Source organism: Lutra lutra, chromosome 5 (genome assembly GCF_902655055.1).
Source record: "Lutra lutra chromosome 5, mLutLut1.2, whole genome shotgun sequence".
Taxonomy (NCBI): Eukaryota; Metazoa; Chordata; class Mammalia; order Carnivora; family Mustelidae; genus Lutra; species Lutra lutra.
The window spans coordinates 4,899,245-4,923,197 of record NC_062282.1 but is presented as its reverse complement, the minus strand read 5'-3'; the positions used below and the strand labels follow the sequence as shown (position 1 = coordinate 4,923,197).

Below are 23,953 nucleotides of genomic sequence, written 5' to 3'. Positions count from 1 at the left end.
CACCAGATCAGTGTCCAAGTGGACGTGTTCCCAGGTCCTGCCCCCTCGCACCTGCTGGCAAGCCCTCCTCCTCATTTCTGATTTATGGAGTACCTGTGCAAATCTCAGAAGAAAGCCCACAGATTTTTTAAGCAAAGAAATGATCCCATTGGCTAAAGGAGAAAACAGGCCAATAAATGTGCAAGAAAATAAAAGAATGCTCCAAATAGTTATCTCAAAGAAAAGCATTCCTGTTAAAATCACACGTGAATTCTGATAATCCCTGCTTTTATTCAGTATTGTCTTCAAATGTCCTGCTACTTTAAGAGGCAGACAACAAAAGCAACAGCTTCAAATACTCCCAAACAAGAACGTGACATGTCTGCAAACGACATGACTGCAAAGCAAGGGAACTGGGAGTAACCAAGGAAAATCTCTGGAACTCATAAAATACCTCCAGCAGCATGGCTGGATGAGGCAAATATGCAACCGTGGATAGCTCTGACTTATCCTAGTTACAGAATGTATATGGGGATGCTCACGATGAACAAAACATCCAACACCTAGGAATGACCTTCCCGGAAGTGCAGGGATTCACACAGAAACTGTCTGTTGCACAGCTCTGCCAAGGCCTGGGAGTACATGACGCTGCGAAATTGTTAACATTAGTGGAAAGCAGGTTTCAGGGCTCAAGATGCTGTTCTCGTCTGAACTTCTAGAGTGCAGCCGTGTGGATACACTGGAGTCATACTGAAGACAAAATGACTGGACTTTATATAATTTTATTAATCTTCTTGTTGTAATTAACACAGTAATTGATGACAGTTTAGTAAGTTACAGTTTTTAGGAAATGGAGGGCAGGGAACCAAGATAGAACAGGGAAACTTCCTATTAATCGTGGACCCAGGGCGGGCTGGCGAAACCAGGAAGGACGCATCAAATCCTGAGTGAAGGCAGAGGTCCAGTGCCCCGGGCAGCTCACATAAAGAAGGAACACTCACGGAAGCTCCCCAGCTCTCAGACCAGCATCCCGCTCCCGCCCTAGGCACCTTCCAGAACCCAGCGGCCCGGATCAATCCTGATGTGCTCAGCATTTTGTGGTCCTGAGGAGATCCAGAATACTTATTGCTTCATGTTTTCAAGTAATTGGAAAATGGTCAGAAAAAGGAGTGGAGTTCTTTTAATAACAAAGTTTCTCTTCAAAAATATGCTCTTTCCAGTGAAAATGAAGCACAGTAGCATCGGGCAAGTTTTCTGCGAATTCTGAAGCCACAAGAGACTCTCAAAATCACAAACCCTGAGAACACGGCTTCTATGTAAAACCTCGTGAGGAGGGGCACCTGGGTGGCTCAGTGGGTTAAGCCTCTGCCTTCAGTTCAGGTCACGATCTCAGGGTCCTGGGATCGAGCCCCGCATCGGGCTCTTTGCTCAGCGAGGAGCCTGCTTCCCCCGCTCTCTCTGCCTCTCTGCCTACTACTTGTGATCTCTCTCTCTCTCTGTAAAATAAATAAATAAAATCTTAAAAAAAAAAAAAAACCTCGTGAGGACACCGACCCTGGTTGGGAAGGCCAGCCAGGAGAGGTTGCGGGGGCCCAGCCCTCTGGGTGCTCTGGACACCCACTCCCACAACCAGCAAACAGTGTCAGCGGGCCAGAGTGAACAGCCTGCTCTTTTCCCTGCTCCCGCGGTTTCTTGCTCTGCGGAGGTGGCCACCCCGGCACCGCTGTCCCAGGCCTGGAGGACACCACCGTCGGACCATCAGCTTCACAGAGTGTCTTTTAGGAGGTTTCTTTCCGGCAATCCACAGTAAATATCATCACTGCCATTTATCTCCATGGGCCTTTCAAGTACATCTAGAGTAAGAAATTCTGTTTCAAGGTACCGTTTTGTAATATTGAGGGCACTTTAAAAAGAGTGCCTTATAACATCCTCATTCTACCCAGAAGGAAAAAAAATCATCTTAGACCACAGACTACTGATGCCCCTGGCAATCAGCATAAGGAAGAACATAATCACGGGGCCTCTAAGAAGTCATTTGAGTGGAGGACAGAGCGGCCTACCCCTTACGAGCACATCTGGCACGGTGCCCTGCAGTGCCATCAGCTGGGGTGCCAGGCTGTAGAAAGTGCCAGATGCCTTTTGTCCAGGCATCAGCCAGGTCTCCTATGTCTCTTTCTCTCCCTTAAGTTCCCTGCCCAACAGCACGCACAGTGAGGGCCCAGGCATTTCCCTGGGTCTGTGACCCACCGTGGGTGCCCCAGCCTCTCTGACCCAGCGGGATGAAAGGAACCAGAGAGGCAGTCCTGCCTTTATCAGGGGAGGGAGCAACGTCGCCTTTGGCCTTGAATTGATGGCTGGAATGGGTTGTATGAGGGGCAGTGATGGGTTTCAGCCCACAGAGGCCACCAGGTACGGCTTGTCATTCTGGTCTTATGCACACTTAGCTGTACGTAGTCAACAGGAGGCTCTGAAAGCAGATAAATGGTCCGCTGGGATGACCCGGAGTTCTGGATTCTCCACTCGGTATGCAGCCCAGTCTGTCAACCTGCATTTCAGTCTGATTAGTCTGTTATTAGGTAGCTTATAGACTCATAGGGAATAATTCCTACAGCAAATTTTGAAAAAGATCCAGTAGCAGGAAAACGACAGAGACATAATTCATTTATATAATCATGAAATGCTTCAAGTCAAAGATCATTCCATGGACAATGGACTTAAAACAAAAATGGAATTATAATTTTTCTGAATTTTGGATAATCTTCAAATTTCTCAAGATACCACCTAAAATAAGACAAAAAAGGAACAGTAAGAAAAAGAAATAATTTGCTGCTTAAACATTTAGATGCTGACAAAACGGACAACACTTCATTATGCAGGAATACGGAGATTTTTAGGAGTAACACTAAAAACTGTGGCATTTCAGATATGTAGTTTGATTTTGTCTCTATAATGAATAACTAAATATATTTTATTCTAAAGCATGATTAATAGGAAGAAACCCATTTAATTCACTCAGGAGGAGTGTCTCGAAGGTCTTCTTCTGGATGTTTTCTGGTTTTCCGCAGTCCCCAGGAGAGCTACGGCTCCAGACCCCGGTCTGTGGAACAGTCATCTGGGTGCGTGCCAGGGGCTCTCAGACAAATCTGGGAAGATGCAGCAGGGCCCGGCATTCAGAACAAACATGCATTATCCACTTTGATATAAATGACAAGTCCCCTCCATTCGTTTTGGGGTAGAGGCTAGCTGGGGAGGGAGGCAGCTACGTGGATGGAATGAACACTTATAATGACCTGACAAGATGGAGAAATTGCCAGAAATAAGGAGTTTTCGTCAGCACAAAAGATAAACAGACGAAGCATCATGATGGGAAGTGACTATGAGCTCACATGGCAGAAACGTATCATGAAGGCAACCTGACAGGGAATTGACAAAATTTGTTGGTTTCTGCCATGTTTCACCCTGCGCTGGCGGACCCGACGGGGAACTGCAGCCCCTCAGACGGCTGTGGGTGCCTCCGCGCACTGCTCTGTCCTGAGCCTCCAGAGAACCCACATGCTGTCCTGGTCCCCCGGGGGGCCACACGCTGTCCTGAGTCCCTGGGGAGGCCACACGCTGTCCTGTGCCCCCGGGGAGGCCACGCGCTGTCCTGAGCCCCTGGGGAGGGCATAAGCTGTCCTGCGCCCTTGGGGGGGCCATGCGCTCTGAAGCTGGGCTGCGGGCCTCGGGAGCAAGCATCACTTCCGACGCGGGGCTGTTCTCTTCCAGACTGTGAGGAGCCCGGACAGCGGAGCGCCCCCGTTGAGGTGGCTGCTGTGCCAGCAGCGTGGAGCAGATTGGCCAGTGCCACACTCAGCTCCTCTCTGCTCACAGAAAGTTCTTGAAGGCTGGCCCTAGTGTTCCCCCTGCGTAACCGCCCCAGATTCCTAGGCTAAGAACTTGATGCCTGAGGGGGCAGCGCTAGGAGGCGGAGCCTCTGGGAGGGGATTGGGTCATGGGGTGAAACCTTCAGGAATGGGATCTGTGTCCTGATCCCCCAGAGCTCCATGGCCCTTCATCGCTGAGGGCAGTGCGGGAGGGGACTGGACTATACAGCCAGCGGGGGCTGTCACTGGAGCTCCACCACACTGGCCCCTGACCTCAGACTTCTGCCCGCCACCCCCATCTACATGTTTCTGCTGTAGCCACCGGAAGGCACTCAGCCTGCTGGCACTGAGGACCTGGACCACAAGCAGGTTTCTCAGAGGCCGGGCACCAGCTCGGAAGCCAGTGACACCTTCAGATCAGCAAGACCAAGCCGGTGATGCCCACACACCCCTCTGGGATGGTCAGAAGCAGCACAGGGCAGCACGGCTGGCCCCTCATGATGTCAGAGCGAGCCTATATCAGATCGAAATGTTCTCACCCAATACAGAGGTTGGCCAAATACATTCGATTCATTTCACAGACACCATTCTATAGGAATAAAACTTACTTTGCTAAAATGATGAGACTACTTTTCTCATCCATGTACATCATGACGTTTGTCAATCCAGCTCGAGAAATCACATCTCGAAATTTATAAATATGTCTATGTATATTATATATACACACACACATTTTAATAGGGCAGGCAGCATATTTTTCTCACGTGTTCTATCCCTAGAATCAAAGCTGTCACTTATGTGACACTGACCAGAGCTGGATACGGATTTTTTTGTCTTGATTTTATCACTGTGGAGCCCGAACTGAGGTCGAAACTAAGGCAACCCGTCACTGAAGGCTGCCCATGTCATCGCATGCGGTTTAGGCTGAATCGGACAGAGTTCTTCGAATTCTTCTTCAAAGCACCAGTGGTCTTTCCAGCCCACGAGCAGGTTCAGTGCCCCGTGCTCCTCTCCTGCGTGTCTCATTCCTTCCAAGCGCTCACAGACCCCGCGCTCTGCTGTGAGAACAAGGACGTCCTTCACAGACTCGTTCTGGTGGGTCTTTATCTGTCTAGGTCATGACACCATCTGTCATTGTGTCCCAAAGACACACGCACTTCAGTTTTCTAAGTGACATTACACACAATTTTTTATTTCGACAGAGCCCCTCCTCCAAGGCTGTCCCCGAAGGCTGGCCTCACCTGCAGGACCCTGGTGTGCACAAGCACGCACCTGGGCTCAGACGACCCCTTGGCCAGGCGCCACAGGAGTGCGTCCAAGCCAGGGCAGCTCCCTTATGTGAGCGCGCGGCTTGAGGCTGGCAGTGGAGAGAACAGTCCGAAAACATTCCTCTTTCCTATTCCTTGACATTTTGCCCTCAAACCACTGTATCTGTTAGCAACTTGGCACAGCTGACCCAATGTTTCCGACCTAGCACTTCATGGTCAGTATAATTCTCAACGAATTTAAACATTTCACATCCGATTATGGAAATAAACTGAGTGTAATAAAACATTGGTTTGAGAACATCATAATACACCAAAAAGAGGGCTAGGAATAGCTCCATGGATTGTTTTCTGTAATCAGCTGGGTTTGTGGGATTAGTTTAAAAAAAAAAAAAAAAAGATAGCTTTTCCTTTGTCCTCAGCTGGTAAATCAACATTTCTGAACATACTTCCACTAAGCTGAATTCATTAAATTTCCAGCAATTAAAATTGGTTTTGCAGTGACATCAGTATAAATAGCAAATGAGTGAAAAAGAATCCTTTCAACTCGTGAAGCTTTCTGCAAAGAATACCTTTGGCTTTTTATTAACAGAGACGTTCATTCAAATTCAAATTTCAAAATGAAATTATTTATTTCTATTTCCTGTTCCAATGATAGAATTTGAATATTTCCCATTAGAAATTTGAATATCTCCTACTCAAATGTCAAGAGAGACTTTCCCATGCTCATTTGAGGAAGCGTCTTTACCACCGACTCAGCTCTTGTTCAATCTTCCTGTGATCCAACTTCTCAGCTACCAGTACCGTCTCGTTTCTCCATTACTAGAAACCAGCCAACATCTGCTTCCTACTCCCTCACGGAACTAATGCACAAGAGTAGCTTGTTCCTCAGAGGCGATGTGATCGATGGGAAGGCGGTCTTGGTGGGGAGGCCCTGCCTGGGAAGGAGGAGGGAAGAGTGGATGGAAGGGAGGAATGGGGGCAGGAGGGGTCCCCAGGAACACAGGACTGCTGGGCTGGACCAAGATGCACTGGTATTGCTGTCACTGTTATTTTTTTCTCCAAAAGGCTTGGTTCCCACCTGGGCAGACGCATCCTGCAGCAGCATGAGCTCTGGGGACAGGCTGGCATGGTGTCATCTGGTAGGAGGAAACGCAGGGCTCCAGAACTCACACATGTTGCCTTTGTCTTTCCTTACAGCCCAGCGGATTCTGGATGGCTCAAAGGCCAGTGTCTTGGCTTCCTGGGGCTTCTGCAACAAAGGCCCACACGCTAGGGGCTTCCAAAGAGACAGGAATTTATTCTCTCCCAGTTCCGGGGGTCAGGGGCCTGACCGTGCTGCCTCCTAAGCTCTCAGCGAGGCTCCTTCTCTGCCTCTCTCAGCTGCTGGCAGCCTCGGGGGTGTGTGGCAGCGTCACTACACGGTCTGCCTCCGCACTTAACACGGCCGTCTCTGTGTGTGTGTCTGCACGTGGTCTTCTCGTCCTTGTGTGCACGTGTGCAGTTTCCCTCCTAAGAAAGTCACCAGTCCTGCTGGGTCAGAGGCTTGCTTACTCTAGTGTGACCTCCCTAACTAATTACATCTGCGATGGCGATGACCCCTATTGCCAAATAAGGTCACATTTGCAGGGTCAAGACTGCAATATCTTTTTTGGGGGGTGGGGGGAGAACGCAATTCAACCCATCATAGCAAATCGTTTCGTTTCCTGTCACCTTTGACGCTGTAACCTGTTTCCTGAGCCTTTCTTGGTGTGAGCTTTCCTTACCTCTGTCCCCCTCCGCAGCTCTGGCATAGGGACAGGTCCCAGCTCTCAGATCCCCCACTGTCTGGAGCAGAGTGGGGCACCTCAGAGCATGGAGCGCTGGAGGGTTCTTCTCCTGTGATCTCAATAATCTTGGGCTTTTGGCATATGGTCTACAAAACCTAGCTAAGGAGACCTTCCAGCTCTGCCCGTTCTCCGCAGTGTCTCTGGTAATAATCTTCTGCATCTTAAAATACATGGTGAGCCCAGAAAGAAACCTAGGAATTCTGACTCTGAAAAGTCTGCGTGCGTCCCATGATGCCATGACATCAGTCTGTCCTTCTGGGGGCTTCTCTCTGCCCCATTTCAAGAGATGACAGGCGCCATGGAGTCAGATGATGCTCTGTGTCTATGTGTGCCTCCGAGAGTATGGGCGGCATTGGAGAGCTTCATGAAATGTGTTTGGGGCAATGCAGCCAGGGAAGGGGGGCAGCGCCCTTTTTAGCTCAGGGGACACAAATGATCCCCATGGGCACTGGCGTGAGCCGCCTGCCCAGTTTCCATCATTGCTGTGGCCTCGGGGGATGGCCCGAGACCTCTCCCATCTGAAAAGCTGGGACTTTGCTCCCTGAGCCTCAGTCCCTTCATGCGTCGGACTGGGAGGGCGCTACCCTAGGTTCGCTTCAGCTTTGACAGCCTTGGATTGGTTTTTATAAGTTTGTACTGGTCTTCGAGATCACAGGCTGTTTGGAGGATCTGACACAGGCCAGGGCCCCTCGCCTTGGGAAACAATGTGATTTTGACGGTGCGCACAGCCTGTGAGTCCAGACAGTGACCGCAGGCCTGCAGGGGTGCGGGGCACTCATGTGCAGGGGCTGCGTGAGGGTCCAGCCGGGCTTCTTCCGCACTTGGTGTGCGCCTCCGGGCCTAGCTGTGGGCACTCGGCATCCTGCCAATGGCGTGCTCCTGGCCAGACCACGAGTCCCCTGCCCGAAGCTTCACGGGACCATGGGCTCCAGCTGCGAACGTCTGAAGGGGCTCAGACTCGGGTGCAGCCAATGACAACGCTGACGTGCACCTGGCGGTTCTCAGAGCAGGTTCTTCTCTGGACGTCTGCATGGTTGTGGACTCGGTTAGCTAATGCCCGGTGTACCCTGCGATCCGGCAGTTCCAACAAATGTGAACATTTCGAGAACGGAACTTGAGAATGGTTATAGTAAGGCCAGAGCACAGAGCCAACATGCGGAGATTGTTCGCGAACTTACTGTTGATGCTGCTGGGCCCGGGTGAAGAGGACGCAGGCGGTAAAGAGTGCGAAGGCCCCGCCCTGGACGGACCAGCTGGCCAGGCCGTAGCCGCTCCACTCCACCACCTCCCCGAAGTAGTTGGCTGCCGTCACGTACTCAAACAAGCCTCCTGCAAGGAAACACAGGCAAGGGGTGCATTTCCTACAGACGACACCCGGGAAAGCACTGACCGATGAGACAGCCATGGGCGCTTACTTGGAGAGCACCAGCTCAGCCCTGGGAAACACGACTGGTCCAGAATTGTAATCAATGAAACACACCCAACGGTACTAGTTCTACCATTTCGTTTTACTATTTCTGGGAGTAACAACGTACTGTTCATCTGAATATAAAATGCTACAATTTTCATGTACTTTACTATGTCACTTGACTAATCAGTGAATCCCACAGATGGAACCTAAGTAGGGACAGAGACCACAGAGTAACAGTGAAGGACTAGCTTAATCAGACGGACCTGCACAGAGGCCTAGACCCAAATTGGAAGAAAATAGTAATTTTCAAGGGCAGATTCATTCATTCAGTCATCCATTTTCACAGATCCTTCAAGTCCACACAACAGGTGAGGCCCTGCTCTAGGCACTGGGAGTGCACCGTGGACAACACCATGTCCCCTTCTGGAACACTAAACCCCGATGCAGCCCGCGAGGAAAGCAGGGATCCCAGCACGTGGTGGGGAGTGCTGTGGAGCAGAGCATGGGGGAGGGCCCAGAAGTCGGGCTGTGGGCGGAGGGAGGGCTGGTCGTGGCCGTGGCTGGAAGGGGCCTCGCTGGTAGGTGAGGTTTGGGTTGGTGTTGGGGTCTCCAGGCAGCAAAGGCTCTGAGGCTGGAGAGCAGAGGGGCGCGCTCCAAGGACCACCTTAGAGCCACAGTTTAAACAACCTGAGATTTGTAGGCTTTTTCCCGTCCTTTGCTTGTCATGTTGTGTTTTCCCCTTGTAGGGTTCCCAGGACGATAAGGATCCATCTAAGCCCGGTCATGTGATTTCCCGTTCCACTGATGTTTTAGTTCTACCCACTGAGTTTTAATTTTTTTTTTTTTTTTTTTTTTAGTTTGAGGATCTCCCTTGCTTTCTATCTTGCATCTATTTAGTTCTTTCTATGGTATGTTACTCTTTTTTTCATAATTTCATCCCTTTTAATTATTTAAACGACTAGATATTCACTTCATGATCTGTTTCTATTAACTCTAATATCTAAAATCTCCCAAGTTTAATTAGCTCTCACTCAAGGCACCATATGTCCTCGTGGGTTTTGTGGCTCTTATTTTGTGGCGTGTGGCCTGCTAGGCTCTCAGAGGCTAGAGTTGAAGACAGGTCTCTTTGGGGATCTGGGTTTGTGCGGACTGGATGCAGGAGGGCACCCCCTCCCTAGGACCACACGGATCCTAACTCGTGACTTGAGGTTTTCGGACTGTCCACGGTTGGCAAACATTTGGGCTACAAAGCTGAGGCAATGAGGGCAGCTAGCGGTTACGGACTCTTACAAGTTGGGTCCTGGACTCAAGCATTCACCCAGCCCTTGCTCTCTGATGATTGACTTCATTTCTGGACATCACACAGATGCATTTTAAAAGATAAAAACAACAACATGTATCCAACATTTTTAACTGTTTTCAGACAGAGGACCAGTCGTCTACTCCTGCTATGGCCAGAAATGAGGTATTAGGCACCCCTGGTAAACCATTAGTTGTTCCTCGTATTCTCTTTCCAAACAGATACAACTAGTTTCCCTTTTGCTTAATAGCCGCTCGGTTAGCCAGAATCAGCCCTTCTGTCATTCTAAGAAAACGATAACCACAGTGATTGCTATCATATTGTGACTCACATCGAAAATTTGTGGCTGTGACTAGATATTAGTTATTGGATCGGATAAAACTGAAAGAGCAAGGCGTCCTGCCGATAGTCTGGCATCAAGTCTCCTGTTTTCAGTACATACCCCTTGGTATCTTATACCCAGTCTCCCCTGGTCTCCGGAGATTCCTCAGGATGTGGTCTGAATGGATGTTTACCAGCATGCCTATTAACCACAGGCAGAATCCTACAGAAAAGGCGATACAGAGCAGCATTAAGTCCATAAACCAGGAAACCCCCAGGCCCAAGCCGGAATGAATGGGATGACCCCAATCCGCCCTATTATCGTTACTAAAGAGCCAGGTCACCACAACTGATAAAGAAGATCATTGTAATAAATATAATGTTTCCCTTAGAGACGTAAGTGCTGCACTCAGGTCTGCGAAAGAGGGCTTTGTTTTTCTAATAATACCAGTAAATCAACTAGTCTGCTCCAAATGTTCTAATGGGATGACTGATGTGCTTGGAAGTAGGACTTAAGACTTGGCCCAGGCTCCTTTCCAGGAAGCACTAAACCAAGAGCCAAAGAACCATGGGACTCTCTGAAACTCAGAAGAAACTTCCTCATCACCAGGAGCCTCGAGGGGGTGTATTTTCTTTTTTTTACACTCTTGCATATATTTTTGACTACTGATGTTTTATTTTCATTTTTCCTCAGAACTTATAAGGCTTTAGTTAGAACTCAAAAATAATAAAGATTTTAAAAAATCAAAAATGTCACAAGACCTAATAGCTTCTGCAAGTTAGCATAATCAGGAAACTCTAAAGGCCTTGTTGGAAGGTGACCCAGTTGGACTTTTTCTCATTTTCCATTAGGAACAGTGGGAGCTTAATGACGGTCTTAGATTACACGGTTAGTAACGGAGCTCCTCAGTCTCCCTCTGTCGTCCGCTCTGCCGGAACCTGCTGCTACTCTGAGGTCTGCTTCAGGAACAGGTATTCATGCTTTCTGGGCCAAGTTGGGGTTGATGGCAGGCATGCGCGTCATATGCTGCTGCTGGGGCCGCGTGCCTCTCCCTCTGGTGCTTGGCCTGCTGCCACAAGGTCATGGACCAGCACCGCCTCCTCTCTCTCGAGGAGCATGGGCTTTCTAACCAGGAACTGTGGGGACATGAAAACCCAGGTTCTGATGAGAACAACGGAGTGCATCCTTAGGGGGACACTCACCTACTAGAAATCGGGGATCTGTGACCCAATCGTCAGCATACACGGCATACTGGCTCAGGTATCTGCTTTGCAAGTAGCCATTGTAGCCACAGAACATGAAGGCCAATGCAAACGTGTACAAGGGCATGGGCTTTCCGCCTCGGATCAGGAATGGGAAAATCAAGGACCTGAGGAAACATGAAACGGAAACACATTTAAATAAAACATAGATCAATGATAAGGAATCTCATTTCTGCCATTCTGTTTCAAGTCTTGGGGTTTTAATCTTGTTTCCTTGTTCAGAAATCATTCTCAGTAATGCTCGCAGTGATATACTCTGTTCAAAGCAGAATTTCTAGATAAAGAGTTAACCATGTTTCAGTAATGTTCACCACAGTGCATAAACTCAGGATTCTAATTGTATCAAATGTGAGACACACATGGAGAGAAAACTAAAGGCTTCAAGAGGCTCTCAATATTATCCTCCCTCGCTCTCGTCTCAGCAACATGACGTGGGGGACACCGTATACCATCCATCAACAAGGCAGCTGTGCTGGCTGAGCACTCAACACCCCACTTGTGGTACCTGGAGACACCCGCGCAGGATGCCCCACGACACATGCAGGACAGAGCACGAGATGGACTCAGTGTGGGGAAGCCATCTGCTCAGCTCATGGCTGAGCTTTGGTGTAAAACCGGGTATCTCAAGGCTCACATTCTGTTCCACCACACGAGTGAAAGTTTAGGGAGAGAAAACAGAAGGACAAGAAAGTGGATCTTATGAAGAAAAGAGGATGCGACGTCGTACTCTGAATTTCCTCTGTAAAATCAGTACATGACACGCTGAGAGAGGGCTATCGCTACGTAGCCTATGGACCTTAAGGGGATAGTAAGGAATCACCATCTACAACTTCATGCCAATAAATGTGACCCTCTGGACAACATGAACAAAAGCCTTAAGACACAGGTGACCAAGACTGACCCACAAGGAAATGGACAACTCAAATAGCCCTGTATGAATGAAAGTGACTGAAGCGACTTTTAATGTTCTAGAGAAGCTGCAGCTGGAGTTGGGGGAGGGGACTAGCTGCACAGAGGCATAGGGACATTTTAGGGGATGCAACCGTTCTGTATCTTGATTGTGGTGATGATTATATGCTGTAGGCAATCATCAACACTGACCAAACCACATTCTTAACAATGAGTGCATTTCATCCTCCGTAAGTTATATCTTAAAACAGAGAAAATATAAAAGCTTGTTATTTGTTTCCATTCTGGCCATCTACCCAAGGGCAAAAACAGAACTGATCTTAGCAGCCGTAGTGAGAGCCTAACGCTGGCTACGTGTCCTCAAGGCATTCTCTTTCAACAGGCTCACTCAGGTTGTGGGAAGAACATTCTTGCAATCAAAGGCAGTCTTCAAGGTTCTCTCTTATCCAGGCCAGCTCCCCCGAAGCAGACTTCATGTGGGTTTAGGGCAAAGCACCAGCTGAATGTAAGCCTGCGTCTGGCCCCAATGTGTGTCATCAGTGAGGTTAGTTGCTTGCCTGGAAACCAGTGTCGAGACACACCTCAAAGAGAACAGAGAATTGCAGCCATTTCTGCTTCGCGGAAGCACGGCTCATGCCTGAGCAGAGCTGGGACAGTGAGCAGGCATCTGGGATACAGGCCCACCGTGCACGTCCGTACCACAAGAGGCGGATCTGGGTGACTGGGTAACTGTGTCTTGGACCAGTGGGGGAGCCTTTAGAAACAAGCAGAAATTTTGACTCGGTGCGATCCAGCATCACGGTGATGGTGTTCGTTCCCTACCCCCATCCTGCTCCTTGGCAGGAGAGCCAGAAGCGAACAATCAGTTCTCTCTCTCTCCCTGGGCATCAAGGAAGCTGCCCCTTGTCTGCCGTCGCCTCAAGGGACGATTCTTTAGGCAGGGGAAAGCAGAAAAGGGCCAGAGGATGAGGAATTGAGAGAAAGCCTCCCTGGGAGTTACGGTCTCAGGGAATTTTCCAGGGGGCAAACCACAGGACAAAGCTGACAAAGTGTTAGAATTCTAAGTTTGAAGAACTAGGGGAAAAAAGAGCAGAAAGAACCACGGGAGGCGCAAAGGCTGGACTCAGTTAGAAAGAAGCCTGCGAAAGTGTGGAGTGCTCAGCTCCCCAGAGCCCGAAACTGGGACCTGAACAAACCCATGTAAATTCAACGCAGAGTAATAGGGACCCAGGGTCAGGAAGGGGGAAGGACAAAGTGTGGAAGCTGAAATACACAGAATCGTTACTGAAGGACAGTGGTGTGGGAAGATGTCTGGGCGAGATGTCACAAATGTCTACATCATAGATGAAAGACGTCTTCTAGAAGCAACACTGAGCAAACCAGTCTGCAAACACGGTAGACATTTCCCTCCAGAATGTACCAAAAAAAAAAGGTGTAGACTTTCCAAATGAGAATCATGTCCAGCAAACTTTTGATTCGTTTCTTCCAATTCAGTTTCAAGTTCAGGGCTGAATTGTGAAAGACTGGCAAACAGGGGCTGACACCTTCTCGAGGTGAAACCCAAACTTGTCCCATGTGGTAGTCACGCCCCGCCTCCTCATCTGTCACCAGTGTTCCTTCCGTGCCCATGATGGCAAAGGCATCTTGATCGGGAGTCAGCAAACACGGCCCCGGCCCAATTCCAGTTCACCACTGGAATTGTACATTGTACCACATCGTACAGCCTGAGAATAAGAACAGTTTTTACCTTTTCAAACAGTAGGGGACACGATCAAAAGGATATTGCAGGACGCATGGGGATCACACGAAGTGCAAATGTCCGCGTCCACAAATAGACTAGCGCTGTGACATGGCCCCGGTCACTCATTTGGGTCCGTTCTGTGGCTGCTCGGGAGCTGGGGCTGAGTTGCGCAGGAGTGACACGGCACGTGGTGTGGTGGTCTAATGTGTCCACGTCCCTGTGCGGTGTGCACACATCCGTGGCAAGCAGCGTTCTGAGTGCACGTCACTTTGTTCTCTCATCAGTGCACACCTGTCCCGTGAAGACGGGGAAAGCAGGCTCCGTGTGCTCTGCAGACCCAGTGGGGTGTGGCTCACTCTCCATCCTGGCAGGTGGCTCAGCACTCTGGGACGCAAGGTCACCGTGGCTGTGTCGCAAGACTAGGCTAGAGGTCGGCATTACCAGATAAGCAGTTCTTGTGATGTTGTCCCCCACTTGCAGGAAAGCAATGGTCAGGGCAAAGCAAGAATTTAAACAGAATCCAGTTCTAGAATTTTACAAAAGAAAGGAAAAGAAGGCTACAACCACTGGAAGTTCCTGGGGGCCGCCTCCTGTTACACCCAGCAAGGAGGGCCATCTGCCAACGGTGAGCTCACTCCCTGCAGCAAACGTCCAGAGGATAGAAGCTCGTGGAACACGATGAGCCCCTCGGGGAGGACGGCTGCTCGTGGAGTCAGGATGCCGAAAGCGAGGTCCGCGGACAGTTGAAAAGCAAGGCCAGCGTCTGAGTGAGCAGTCTTCTGGGCTCCTGGGTCACCAAGGTCCCTGACATGGAACTGAGCTGGGACCGAGTATGAAGTGGCAGAGAAATCAGGCTCCAACGGGTCCTCACACAACACGCAGTGGCGACAGCGTGTGCACAGAAGCTGAGGAGACACTAATGCAGTACAACCCGCGGGGGGACCCGCTAAGATCGTGTAAATGCTGGTGGTAAACACACACACACACGACAGATTTACACAGCCTGTGAGATAGAAGGTGTTTAAAGCTCTTCTCCATATGGCAGGTACTTTGCCAAAAAACAAAACGAAACAAAACAAAACAAACCAAACCACAACACCACCAAATTGATTATTGCCTGTGACTGAACCGTGTCAACAGTGAACTTGACCTTCTGGCCATGGACTTAACCACTGCTCTGAGTTCAAAGCCAAGACTGAAATTTTTCTTTATAAGAAAAAGTGCCTCAACCACTATTACTGAGGTTTTTAAAGGGCTCTGGAAATTAGCTTTTGCTGCAGACTTGATGTTTCTCAGTGAATTCAACCTAAAATTATAGGCAAAAATATCTCCTCTGTGCAAAACATACACGGCGTTAGCCTCCTCAGCAACAAGTGACATTGATTGTCAGAACCACAAGTCACATCAAACTGCTTCCCTGGCTTTCCGTGCCATTAGAATCAAGAGCAGCAGCGAGATCTGCCTTCTCACGTAAACTTGCACTGGTACGATTTCTAAGCTTCAGAAGGAGTTCCTCCAGTGGTGTCTGAACTGTTCAAGACCTATTTAACTGTAACTGAGGAGCCGCCACCTGTCAACCAGAAGACACTCATCTACACTGCAGGAACATACTAAAGGACAAATACCAACAGAAGAATCCAACAGAATTCCATAAATGTCTTCCAAGTAATGAACATGTTAAACTACAATCAGAAACTTGTGGACTGAAACCAAAATCTGGCAGTACCAATGCATATGAAAAGATACTTTCAAAGAGAAAATCTTGATGTGCCTGGGGGTTCAGTCGGTGAACGTCTGCCTTCAGCTGAGGTCATGATCCAAGAGTGCTGGGATCGAGTCCCACCTCAGGATCCCTGCTCAGCGGGGAGTCTGCTTCTTTTCCCCCAATCTGCCCCCCTACCCCCTTGCTTATGCTCCCTCTCTCTCAAATAAATAAAATCTTTAAAATTAAAAAAAAAAAGAGAGAAAAATCTCATTGCCCATCAATCAGCATCAAGGGGTGAACACTTGCCATGGATCTTGGTCATGGGGAACGCTGACTCTGAAGCCCAATGAAGTGAATGCTCTCCCCACCAAATAAAGAATTCTACTCTTCTTGTTACATCTGTTACGGAAATTACGGTATTAGAATTAGAATTTTCTCAATAGAAATCTTTGTGAAATATCTCTTTCACTACATCGCTAATTTTGTCCCTTGTACCACAGAGCTTAAAAGAAGCACTATATGGCCCTTTCCAAAAAGTTTTGACCCTTGACCTAGGTTAAAATAGGATTTACACTCTGGAAACCTCTTTGTGACTTTCTTAGCAAATGCCCTTGCTCAAGGCCACAGTACTTAGGTTGCAGGAGGTCTCTCGGGACAGGGGTGCACCTGGTCTGCCGGATGGGGTCTGTGCATCTGGGTCCTCAGCTAGGCATGGAACAGAGAATCACAGTGATCTGCTCCAGGGTATGCCCTGTGAGAGCCTGGAAAAGACATGCCTAGAGGAGCCGGGAAAAGATGCACTTCTCTCTGGTCTCACATGAACATCAGAAGTGAGGCAAGGACTGGAAACAGGGCTTTAGAACGGTGGATGCAGATCTCTTCTGTTCCTTTCTTATCTCGACCCCTGAAAGGACAGCCATGCCCCTGACGTCCACAGGCCTAGACATAAAGTCACTGAGGGCAGGAGGGGAACAAGCTGGCTCAGGCAATGTCACTTATGACTTTAGACCCTGACGACGGCTCCTGGGGGAGTCCTTATTCCCCAGCTTCTCCTTCCCCACAAGCTGAGGGCACCGATATGAACCAAGCCCTCCTGGCTCTGGGGTCTTCAGCAAGCCAGATGGCCGGATGCAATGCACCTTCCAGAGGGGAGCACTCTGCTCCCTTTTGCTATTTTGGGGATTGCCTTTCTTCTTTTAAGTTATTCCCTTCAGCTTTACTTCTTTTCCTTGGAAGTCCATGCAACAGTTGGGGAAAGGGCTTCCTTTGAATTGGGCCAATTAGGAACCAAAATGGGGCAGATGCGGCTTCTGGGCATGACTTTCATCTGAGCCTTGATCTAGACACTAGAGGGACAAGGGAACCCAAGGGTTACAGTGGACCCCAGGCTGCTTATGGTGAAAGATCTACTTCAAGACATGAGGCCAGGCTCTGTGAGGAAGGTAGACTCGGCTGCTGGACCCACACAGCACTAGTCCCGACCTGGGGGACCCAGGCCATCTCAGTTCAAATGCCTTTCTCACGTGGTGTCTCATCTGCACTGACAAACACCCTTCCACGTGGAACTGTGGGAAATGGGTATTATCCCTCTTTGAGAAAACGTATGAAGCTGGAAGTTGAATATCCCTTAATGTGGAAATCATCTGTAAGGTAAACCATGACGAGCTTGCATTTAAAAATACCTTATTGGGGTGCCCGGGTGGCTCAGTGGGTTAAGCCTCTGCCTTCAGCTCGGGTCATGATCTCAGGGTCCTGGGATCGAGCCCCGAGTCAGGCTCTCTGCTCAGCAGGGAGCCTGCTTCCCTTCCTCTCTCTCTGCCTGCCTCTCTGCCTGCTTGTGATCTCTGTCTGTCAAATAAATAAATAAATAAAATCTTAAAAAAATACATTATTTACGTAATGAGTTATATAAATCTATGCTCGGTTCCGATAATGAGCCGAAGGACATCCAACTCAGGACCCAGGCAGCTACAAAGGGATTCTGTTTTCTACCTCCTCAGATGGAGTGTGGGACCGAATTTGACACTTTGTTTTCTACCATGTTACAATATCCCATTTCCCCCACTTCGCTTCCCCTTAAAGAAACAGAATTTACTTTTCACCAAGTTGTTACTACTCGCGAAACTTGCCCATCTCTGTGGCTGTGAAGCGCCCAGGACTGTGGGACACACTGATGAGGGGCTTAACTGAAGCTTTCAGAACCTGAATCTCTGGGAACTTCGATGGCCGGGCAGCCTGCTGTCTGCCTCCTGCACGCATCAGTGTACAAGCCTGGGGACGGTGTGAGTGTTTCTTACAGTTCCTGATGTAATGTGTCCAGTAATTCCTAATCCTATATAACATGCCTTTTTTTTTTTTTTTAAACATTTCACAACTGTTACTATTAACCTATGTAACAGATGGGGACTGGAGGCTCAGAGGAGCCTGATGACAGAGGCTCAGAAGTGGCAGCTCCAGGGCCATGTCCTCATCCCACAGGTTCTCCCAACAAACTGGAACAACATCCAGTAATTTTGCAATGAGAAACAGCATATTCATTCAACAAATGATTTGGCACTCAAAATAAAACCAATTGGAAATTGTGTCCCAGGTACAATGAAACATCCAGTCTGGTGAATTGGCAGCAAATCTAACAGTAGAGTTAATCATTTTTTAAACATTTAAAACTGAAAGTGGTTGTTATAATTTTAATAACTATATTACTTTTTCTCAACAATTTGACATCTTTGGAATCTATAGCACTTCCAAGATGTCGATTAGTTCCTGTTACTTTTTTTCCCTTCTGAAATGTTCTTTTGCAACAAAGGCACAGATTATTATAAAGCCACACACTTACATAAGCTCTGTGTGCTTTTAAGGCAAGGTTACCAATGCAATGAATATTTCATTACGTGTCACTCTATACTTTTGAATGTAAGTTTGTTTTTTTTTTTTTTTTCCAAATTATTTGAATCCACAAGGCAAGGGTCAAGGGTTTAGCGTGGCCTTCACCTTCTCCAGTTCCCTGATGTGTTTTAATATTACACATGCCCTATGGCACATTTAAAAGTGGGGCTAGGGCCAGGCTCTCCCCATGGGACCACCAGTAGAAGAGAGCAGGAGAAACGATGAATCCAGACAGGTATGATTCTTTGAGGATCACCATCAGGGGTAACAACAGAATCAAGGTCCTGCAAGCTCAGGGAGCTGGCTGAGCCCTGCCCTTGGGGAGAGTGTTAGGAAGAGGAGGCCCTGTGGGCATGTCAAAGTCTGCATTCAGCACTCTCCCTCTGCCTCATGGTCAAGGTGGTCCTGGGGGCCCCGGTGGTAATTAGGACCATGTGCTTAAGGGGGACTTTGTAACAACTGCTAAATGGACAAGCAAACTGAACAAGCCCAATGACTCATTCACTAACCTACCAAGTGGCAAGAGAAAATTCATGAGCAAAGGCAGCCTGAGCTCAGTGAATACTGAAAAAAAATTGGTTGGCAAGAGAGAAAGCAGCAGAACAGGAGGTCCGACTTGAGTTTAGGGGCCCATTAGAAGGGCCTCTGACACATGCAGAACGGCTCTGCACCGATGCTGGGGACCACAGGAAACTACCCCCCACAGTTAACGTGCACTCGCCCGAGGGAGGTCAGACGCTGCTCCACGCATAGCAAAATCGAAGGTGGCAAGACAAGACACCCGAGCCCTCTAGAACTCAGAAGCCCTCATGAGACACTCCAGTGCAGACAGGATTCGGGCAAACACTGTAACTGTCGAGGGCTGCAGAAGACTATGTTGTTTGTCGTGGATTACAAACGTTCCTACAAATGTCCTTCACTACCTAAGGGGGAGCCACCTGACTCCTTGGGATGTTCTCTCCCATAGCTATCCCTTCTTCCCTTCCATGACAGCCTTCCCTACTTTATCAGACTCTTCTGCCGGAAAGATCCTGCACGTGTTTTGGTCTTGCATTTCTGCATTCCCTAAGAGAGTATCTTTTTTATTTTTTTAAAGATTTTCATTCATTTCAGAGAGAGAGAGAGAATGCAGTGAGAAGAGCAGAGGGAGAGAGAGAAACTCAAGTAGACCGTTTAATAAATAAGCTGTTTGGGTAGAATGGAAAATGTTTATCTCTTCTATATGGAAAACGTTGAGTCCCAAAACCATATAGGCTATATGTGTGGTCACAAGTACAACCTGAAACAGAATAGCCCAGCAGGTTGAAAAGCTACACCTGACCTAGCCAATCCTCTGGAGTATGTTTCTAAAGCCTCTGCTCTTGGAATCAGGGGTTTAGTCCCAACCACCCCATTGAATAGCCTTGGGTAAAACACCTGAATTCTGGGTCTCAGAGGCCTCCCCAATGTGAAGGGTCAAATTCTGGCACTCTCCAGGGGACTCTGGCCCAGGGGGTGCTGTATTCACCAGGCTCCCCCTACAGTGAGTGGAAACAATGAAACAGAATGTTTTAAGTTAAAAGGCTAACTCAGGCTTTCCAAGCTCAGCGGACTGTTCCCTTTACACATTTCCAATGTCACCTGTAAGAAGTTTCTTTCTTTCTTTCTTTCTTTTTTAAATTTATTTGACAGACAGAGACCACAAGCAGGCAGAGAGGCAGGCAGAGAGAGAGGGAAGCAGGCTTCCCGCCGAGCAGAGAGCCCGACGCGGGGCTCGATCCCAGGACCCTGAGATCATGACCCGAGCCGAAGGCAGAGGCTTTAACCCACTGAGCCACCCAGGCGCCCCTGTAAGAAGTTTCTTAATGGCTCTTGAGACTGTCAGCAGTGTGTTAACTACCTTTGGGGCACATACGTGGCTGTGCCCCCCTGCACAGTGACCTAGAATGGTCTTGGTCATCATCTCCTGAACATTTGGATTTGCCAGCCCTGTGCAAGCATTTTATGGAGTTATCTTTATTTTTTTTTCCAAGATTTTATTTGTCAGAGAGAGAGAGAGAGAGAGAGAGAGAGAGAGAGAGACACGCAGGCAGAGCAGGCAGAGGGACAAGCAAACTCTGCTGAGCAAGGAGTCTGAGGCAGGACTCGATCCCCTGCGATCATGCCCCATGCTTAACAGACTGAGCCATCCAGGCATCCCTGCAACTGTCTTTTTTTAAATGCATGCTATCCTGTGGGCTGGCGCCACCACGGTGCCCATCCCACTGCTGTGGAAACATGCTGCACAGCAGCTCAGTAACTGATCCCATGTCCTTAGTGACGTGGCTGGGATGACACCTAGCAGTCTGACTGCAGAGCTCGCTTTTGGCCATTAGAGAAACAGAGAGACACAGGTTCTAGCATATTTATAAAGAAATGTACACAGACATGAAAATTCTACTGACATTCAAATTACATCAATGCTTGACAACGTTACAAAATACAAAAACAAAAAACCAAAACCAGCAAAACGCTAGCAGCCTGACAACAATTTTGTTCACTGGAATAATCTTGAAGAGTCAGGAATACAGGATCTGGAAAACCTTTGTTGAGCATTTGACTGTGCCTGTTTAATGTGCCTGCAATACTGCTCCAACGGATTCTGTATTTTCTTTTTTAAGATTTTGTTTATTTTAGAAAGAAAGAGCACAAGAGGAGAGGGGGAAGAAGAGGGAGGGGGAAAGAAGCTCAAGCAGAGTCTGCACTGAGCAGGGAGCCTTACTCAAGCCTCAGTCTCACAACCCAAGATCATGACCCGAGCCATAATCAAGAGTTACACTTAACCCAGCCACCCAGGTGCCTCTGATTCTGTGTTCCCAGTGTCCCCCGTGCTCGAGTAGAATCTTGGCCCACATGCTAACCCTTTCACTGCTTGTCCTGGAGGCATCCTGTGGGTTATTTGCTTCTCAAGAGTCAGTTCAAGTTTCATTCCAGTGAGGGCAGTCCCACATGTCCTGTAAAACACCTGGACTACTCAAACACAAACTATAGAGGTTAATTTATAAACTTAAAAATCATTAAAGTGAACTGTTAGAGTTCCACATTTCAGATGATCAACTCTGAGGCGCTGAGAGTTCTCACAACACAAGGATTTTAAATGATCACTATAAAAAGGTGAATTTAACCAGCACTTTCTGAAAACTCTTTTGAGATTTTGGTTATTCACGTGTATGATAGTCTCTTTCCTTTCTGGATGCCCTTCGGTGGTCACAAACCAAGGTCAGGTTTTTCATTAATCATGGGTTATAGCTTTGCTTTTCTTTCTACCATCAGTCATTTGGATTTTCAGCGGCCCAACACAGAGCTACACAGCATACCCATTCTGAGTAGAGGCTGAATGGCCAAATGCTAAAGTCAGTGTTCAGCTGAGCTCAAGAGCTGACGTCACCATAGTAAAACACATTTCTGGGATACAAGAATAAATCCACAATTTTCAGCCCCCCAAAACTGCACAATGGTTTATCAGACATTTTAGTCAGATTGTCAAAGCTGCACATTCTGATGTAGGGAAGGCACTCAGGTGGTTACCGATCGCACGCCCACTGTATGGAGGTCACTAAGAATGGAAATGTTTTTCTCGCTGCTGTACCTCTGACAGCGCTGAGCGAGGAGCCTTCGCATCATCAAGCTTCCTCTCCTCTGCAGTTGCCTGGTCACACACTCAGCTCCTCCATCGCTATCTTTCCAGCCCTCTCTCACCTTCTCCCACCGCGCCCACGCCCCGCCCACTTTTCCAGACTGTGCTAAGCTATACTCTCCTTCCAGGGGAGAAGGGGCAGGGGCCAGGTACAGAGCGAGAACAGCACGGGCAGAGGGAGCCCGGCGCCGCGAGACGAGACCAGGGAAGGGGTCAGCAGGGACAGGACGCGAGGGCGGGTGTGCAGAGCCGGGCGGCTGGGAAGGGCAGCGGGAAAGAGGCTGCCAGGAGTAGGCACGGGAGCGAGGAAGGAAGAAGGCAGGCACGGGGGCCGGGGAGGAGGGCGGTGGAGAGGGAGGCTGAGGTGCGGGCCAGGGCGCGGCGGCGGGCGCAGGCGGGGCGCCGGGGGACCGGGGAGCAGGGGCGCGCGGGGAGGCGCGAGGCAGCCGGCCGTTACCGTTGCGCGTAGTGGACGAGGAACATGGCCAGAAGGATGCGGTTGGGGGCTCGGCGGAGGCGCTCGGCCGCCGTGACGGTGCACACCCACAGCGGCACGGCGAGCGAGGGCAGCTCCTGCAGCGCCCAGGCAGCCCGCGCCGGCACCCGAAAGGCGGAGCCCGGAGACGCGTAGCGCCCGTAGCAGGAGCGCAGCAGCCGGAGCAGCACGGAGCCCAGGAGGCCCAGGGCGCACTGCAGGTAGGCGAGCTTGTCCAGCAGGAACCTCTCGGCCGGCTCCATGGCGGGAGACTGCAGACGCGCCCCATGGTCTGGCGACCGCGGCGGGCCACTTATAGGGAGGTGGCGGCCCCGGTGTGGGGGCGGGGGGCGCGGCTACCTGAGGCGGCCGCCCGCAGCCGACGCCGGGGCCCGAGCCGCACCCCTTCCCTCCTCCCCGAGCGCCCGAGGCGCGAGCGCACGGGCCCAGCAGGTCGGACCAGAGGCGGTCCGGCGCGGCGGGAGGCGGTCAGGCCCCGCCCCCGATGCCGGAGCCCCGCCCCCGCCTCTCTGCGCACGCGCGACCGCGGGCTGTCCGCGGAGCTGCCGGAGCCCGCGCGGGTTGCTTCGGGGCTGCTTCCCAGCGGCCCCCTCCCAGCCAGGGCTGCCGGCGCTGCCCCTCGCTCGCTGCTCTGCGGGAGCACGGGTCGCGGCGCTCTGGACGTCTTCCACGCAGCGCGCCCGGGAGCGGCGCAGGCGCGGAACCTGCGGGGCCTCCCGCGCCAGCCCGGAAGTCCGCGCGGCCGGCGGTGGCGGGGCGCGGTGTGCAGGCGGCGTGCGCGGCCGCGTGGGCCATGGGGCGGCGGGCGCGGGGCCGGCGGCTCCAGCAGCAGCAGCAGCAGCGGCCGCCGCGCGCGGAGGACGGCGCCGAGGGTGGCGGCAAGCGTCAGGAGGCGGTAGGACCGGGGCGCGGGCGGGCAGGGCCCCCGTCCGTCTCCGGGCCGCCGCGGCCTGCGGGACGGCGCGGAGCGGCTCCTTCGGACCTGGGTGGACGCGTGTCTCGTTCCTCAGGGATGGGAAGGCGGGTACCCCGAGATCGTCAAGGAGAACAAGCTCTTCGAGCACTACTACCAGGAGCTCAAGATCGTGCCCGAGGGCGAGTGGGACCAGTTCATGGAAGCGCTCCGGGAGCCTCTCCCGGCCACTTTGCGAATTACTGGCTACAAAAGGTAGGGGGCTTCGCGGAGCCTTGATTTCCTAGAGTTGGGGTCAGCTCAGGAGGACGGTACCCGTCCGGCCCCGCCTGGCCTCCGAAGAGTGTTAGGGGGCTGGCGAGCGGCTGCTTACCGGCGCTGTGGCTTCCCGCGTCTGCAAGCACGGAGGAGGGAGCA

The 23,953-nt window shown here is 50.3% G+C and overlaps 2 protein-coding genes across 5 annotated transcripts in view; one reads left to right on the top strand and one right to left on the bottom strand.

Moving 5' to 3' along the window:
* The window catches only part of SRD5A1 (steroid 5 alpha-reductase 1), a 39,943-nt gene extending 16,858 nt beyond the window's left edge, over nt 1-23,085 (bottom strand). The window contains exons 1-6 of one of the 3 annotated variants that reach the window (XM_047731895.1): nt 22,585-23,052; nt 11,172-11,338; nt 10,090-10,191; nt 8,115-8,265; nt 1,517-2,760; nt 746-1,302 (exon numbers count right to left, since the gene is read on the bottom strand). In XM_047731895.1, coding sequence (XP_047587851.1) covers nt 2,694-2,760; nt 8,115-8,265; nt 10,090-10,191; nt 11,172-11,338; nt 22,585-22,865 — 768 coding nt within the window. In that variant the 5' untranslated portion in view covers nt 22,866-23,052 and the 3' untranslated portion in view covers nt 746-1,302; nt 1,517-2,693. Of the gene's footprint in view, nt 1-745; nt 1,303-1,516; nt 2,761-5,454; nt 8,004-8,114; nt 8,266-10,089; nt 10,192-11,171; nt 11,339-22,584 lie in introns of those variants that run through there. The other 2 variants (XM_047731894.1, XM_047731896.1) reach the window with 2 other exon arrangements.
* NSUN2 (NOP2/Sun RNA methyltransferase 2) overlaps nt 22,695-23,953 on the top strand; it is a 28,583-nt gene continuing 27,324 nt past the window's right edge. Inside the window, exons 1-2 of one of the 2 annotated variants that reach the window (XM_047731891.1) lie at nt 22,695-22,823; nt 23,634-23,791. In XM_047731891.1, the coding sequence (XP_047587847.1) occupies nt 23,736-23,791 (56 nt within the window). In that variant the 5' untranslated portion in view covers nt 22,695-22,823; nt 23,634-23,735. Of the gene's footprint in view, nt 22,824-23,152; nt 23,519-23,633; nt 23,792-23,953 lie in introns of those variants that run through there. The other variant, XM_047731890.1, reaches the window with a different exon arrangement.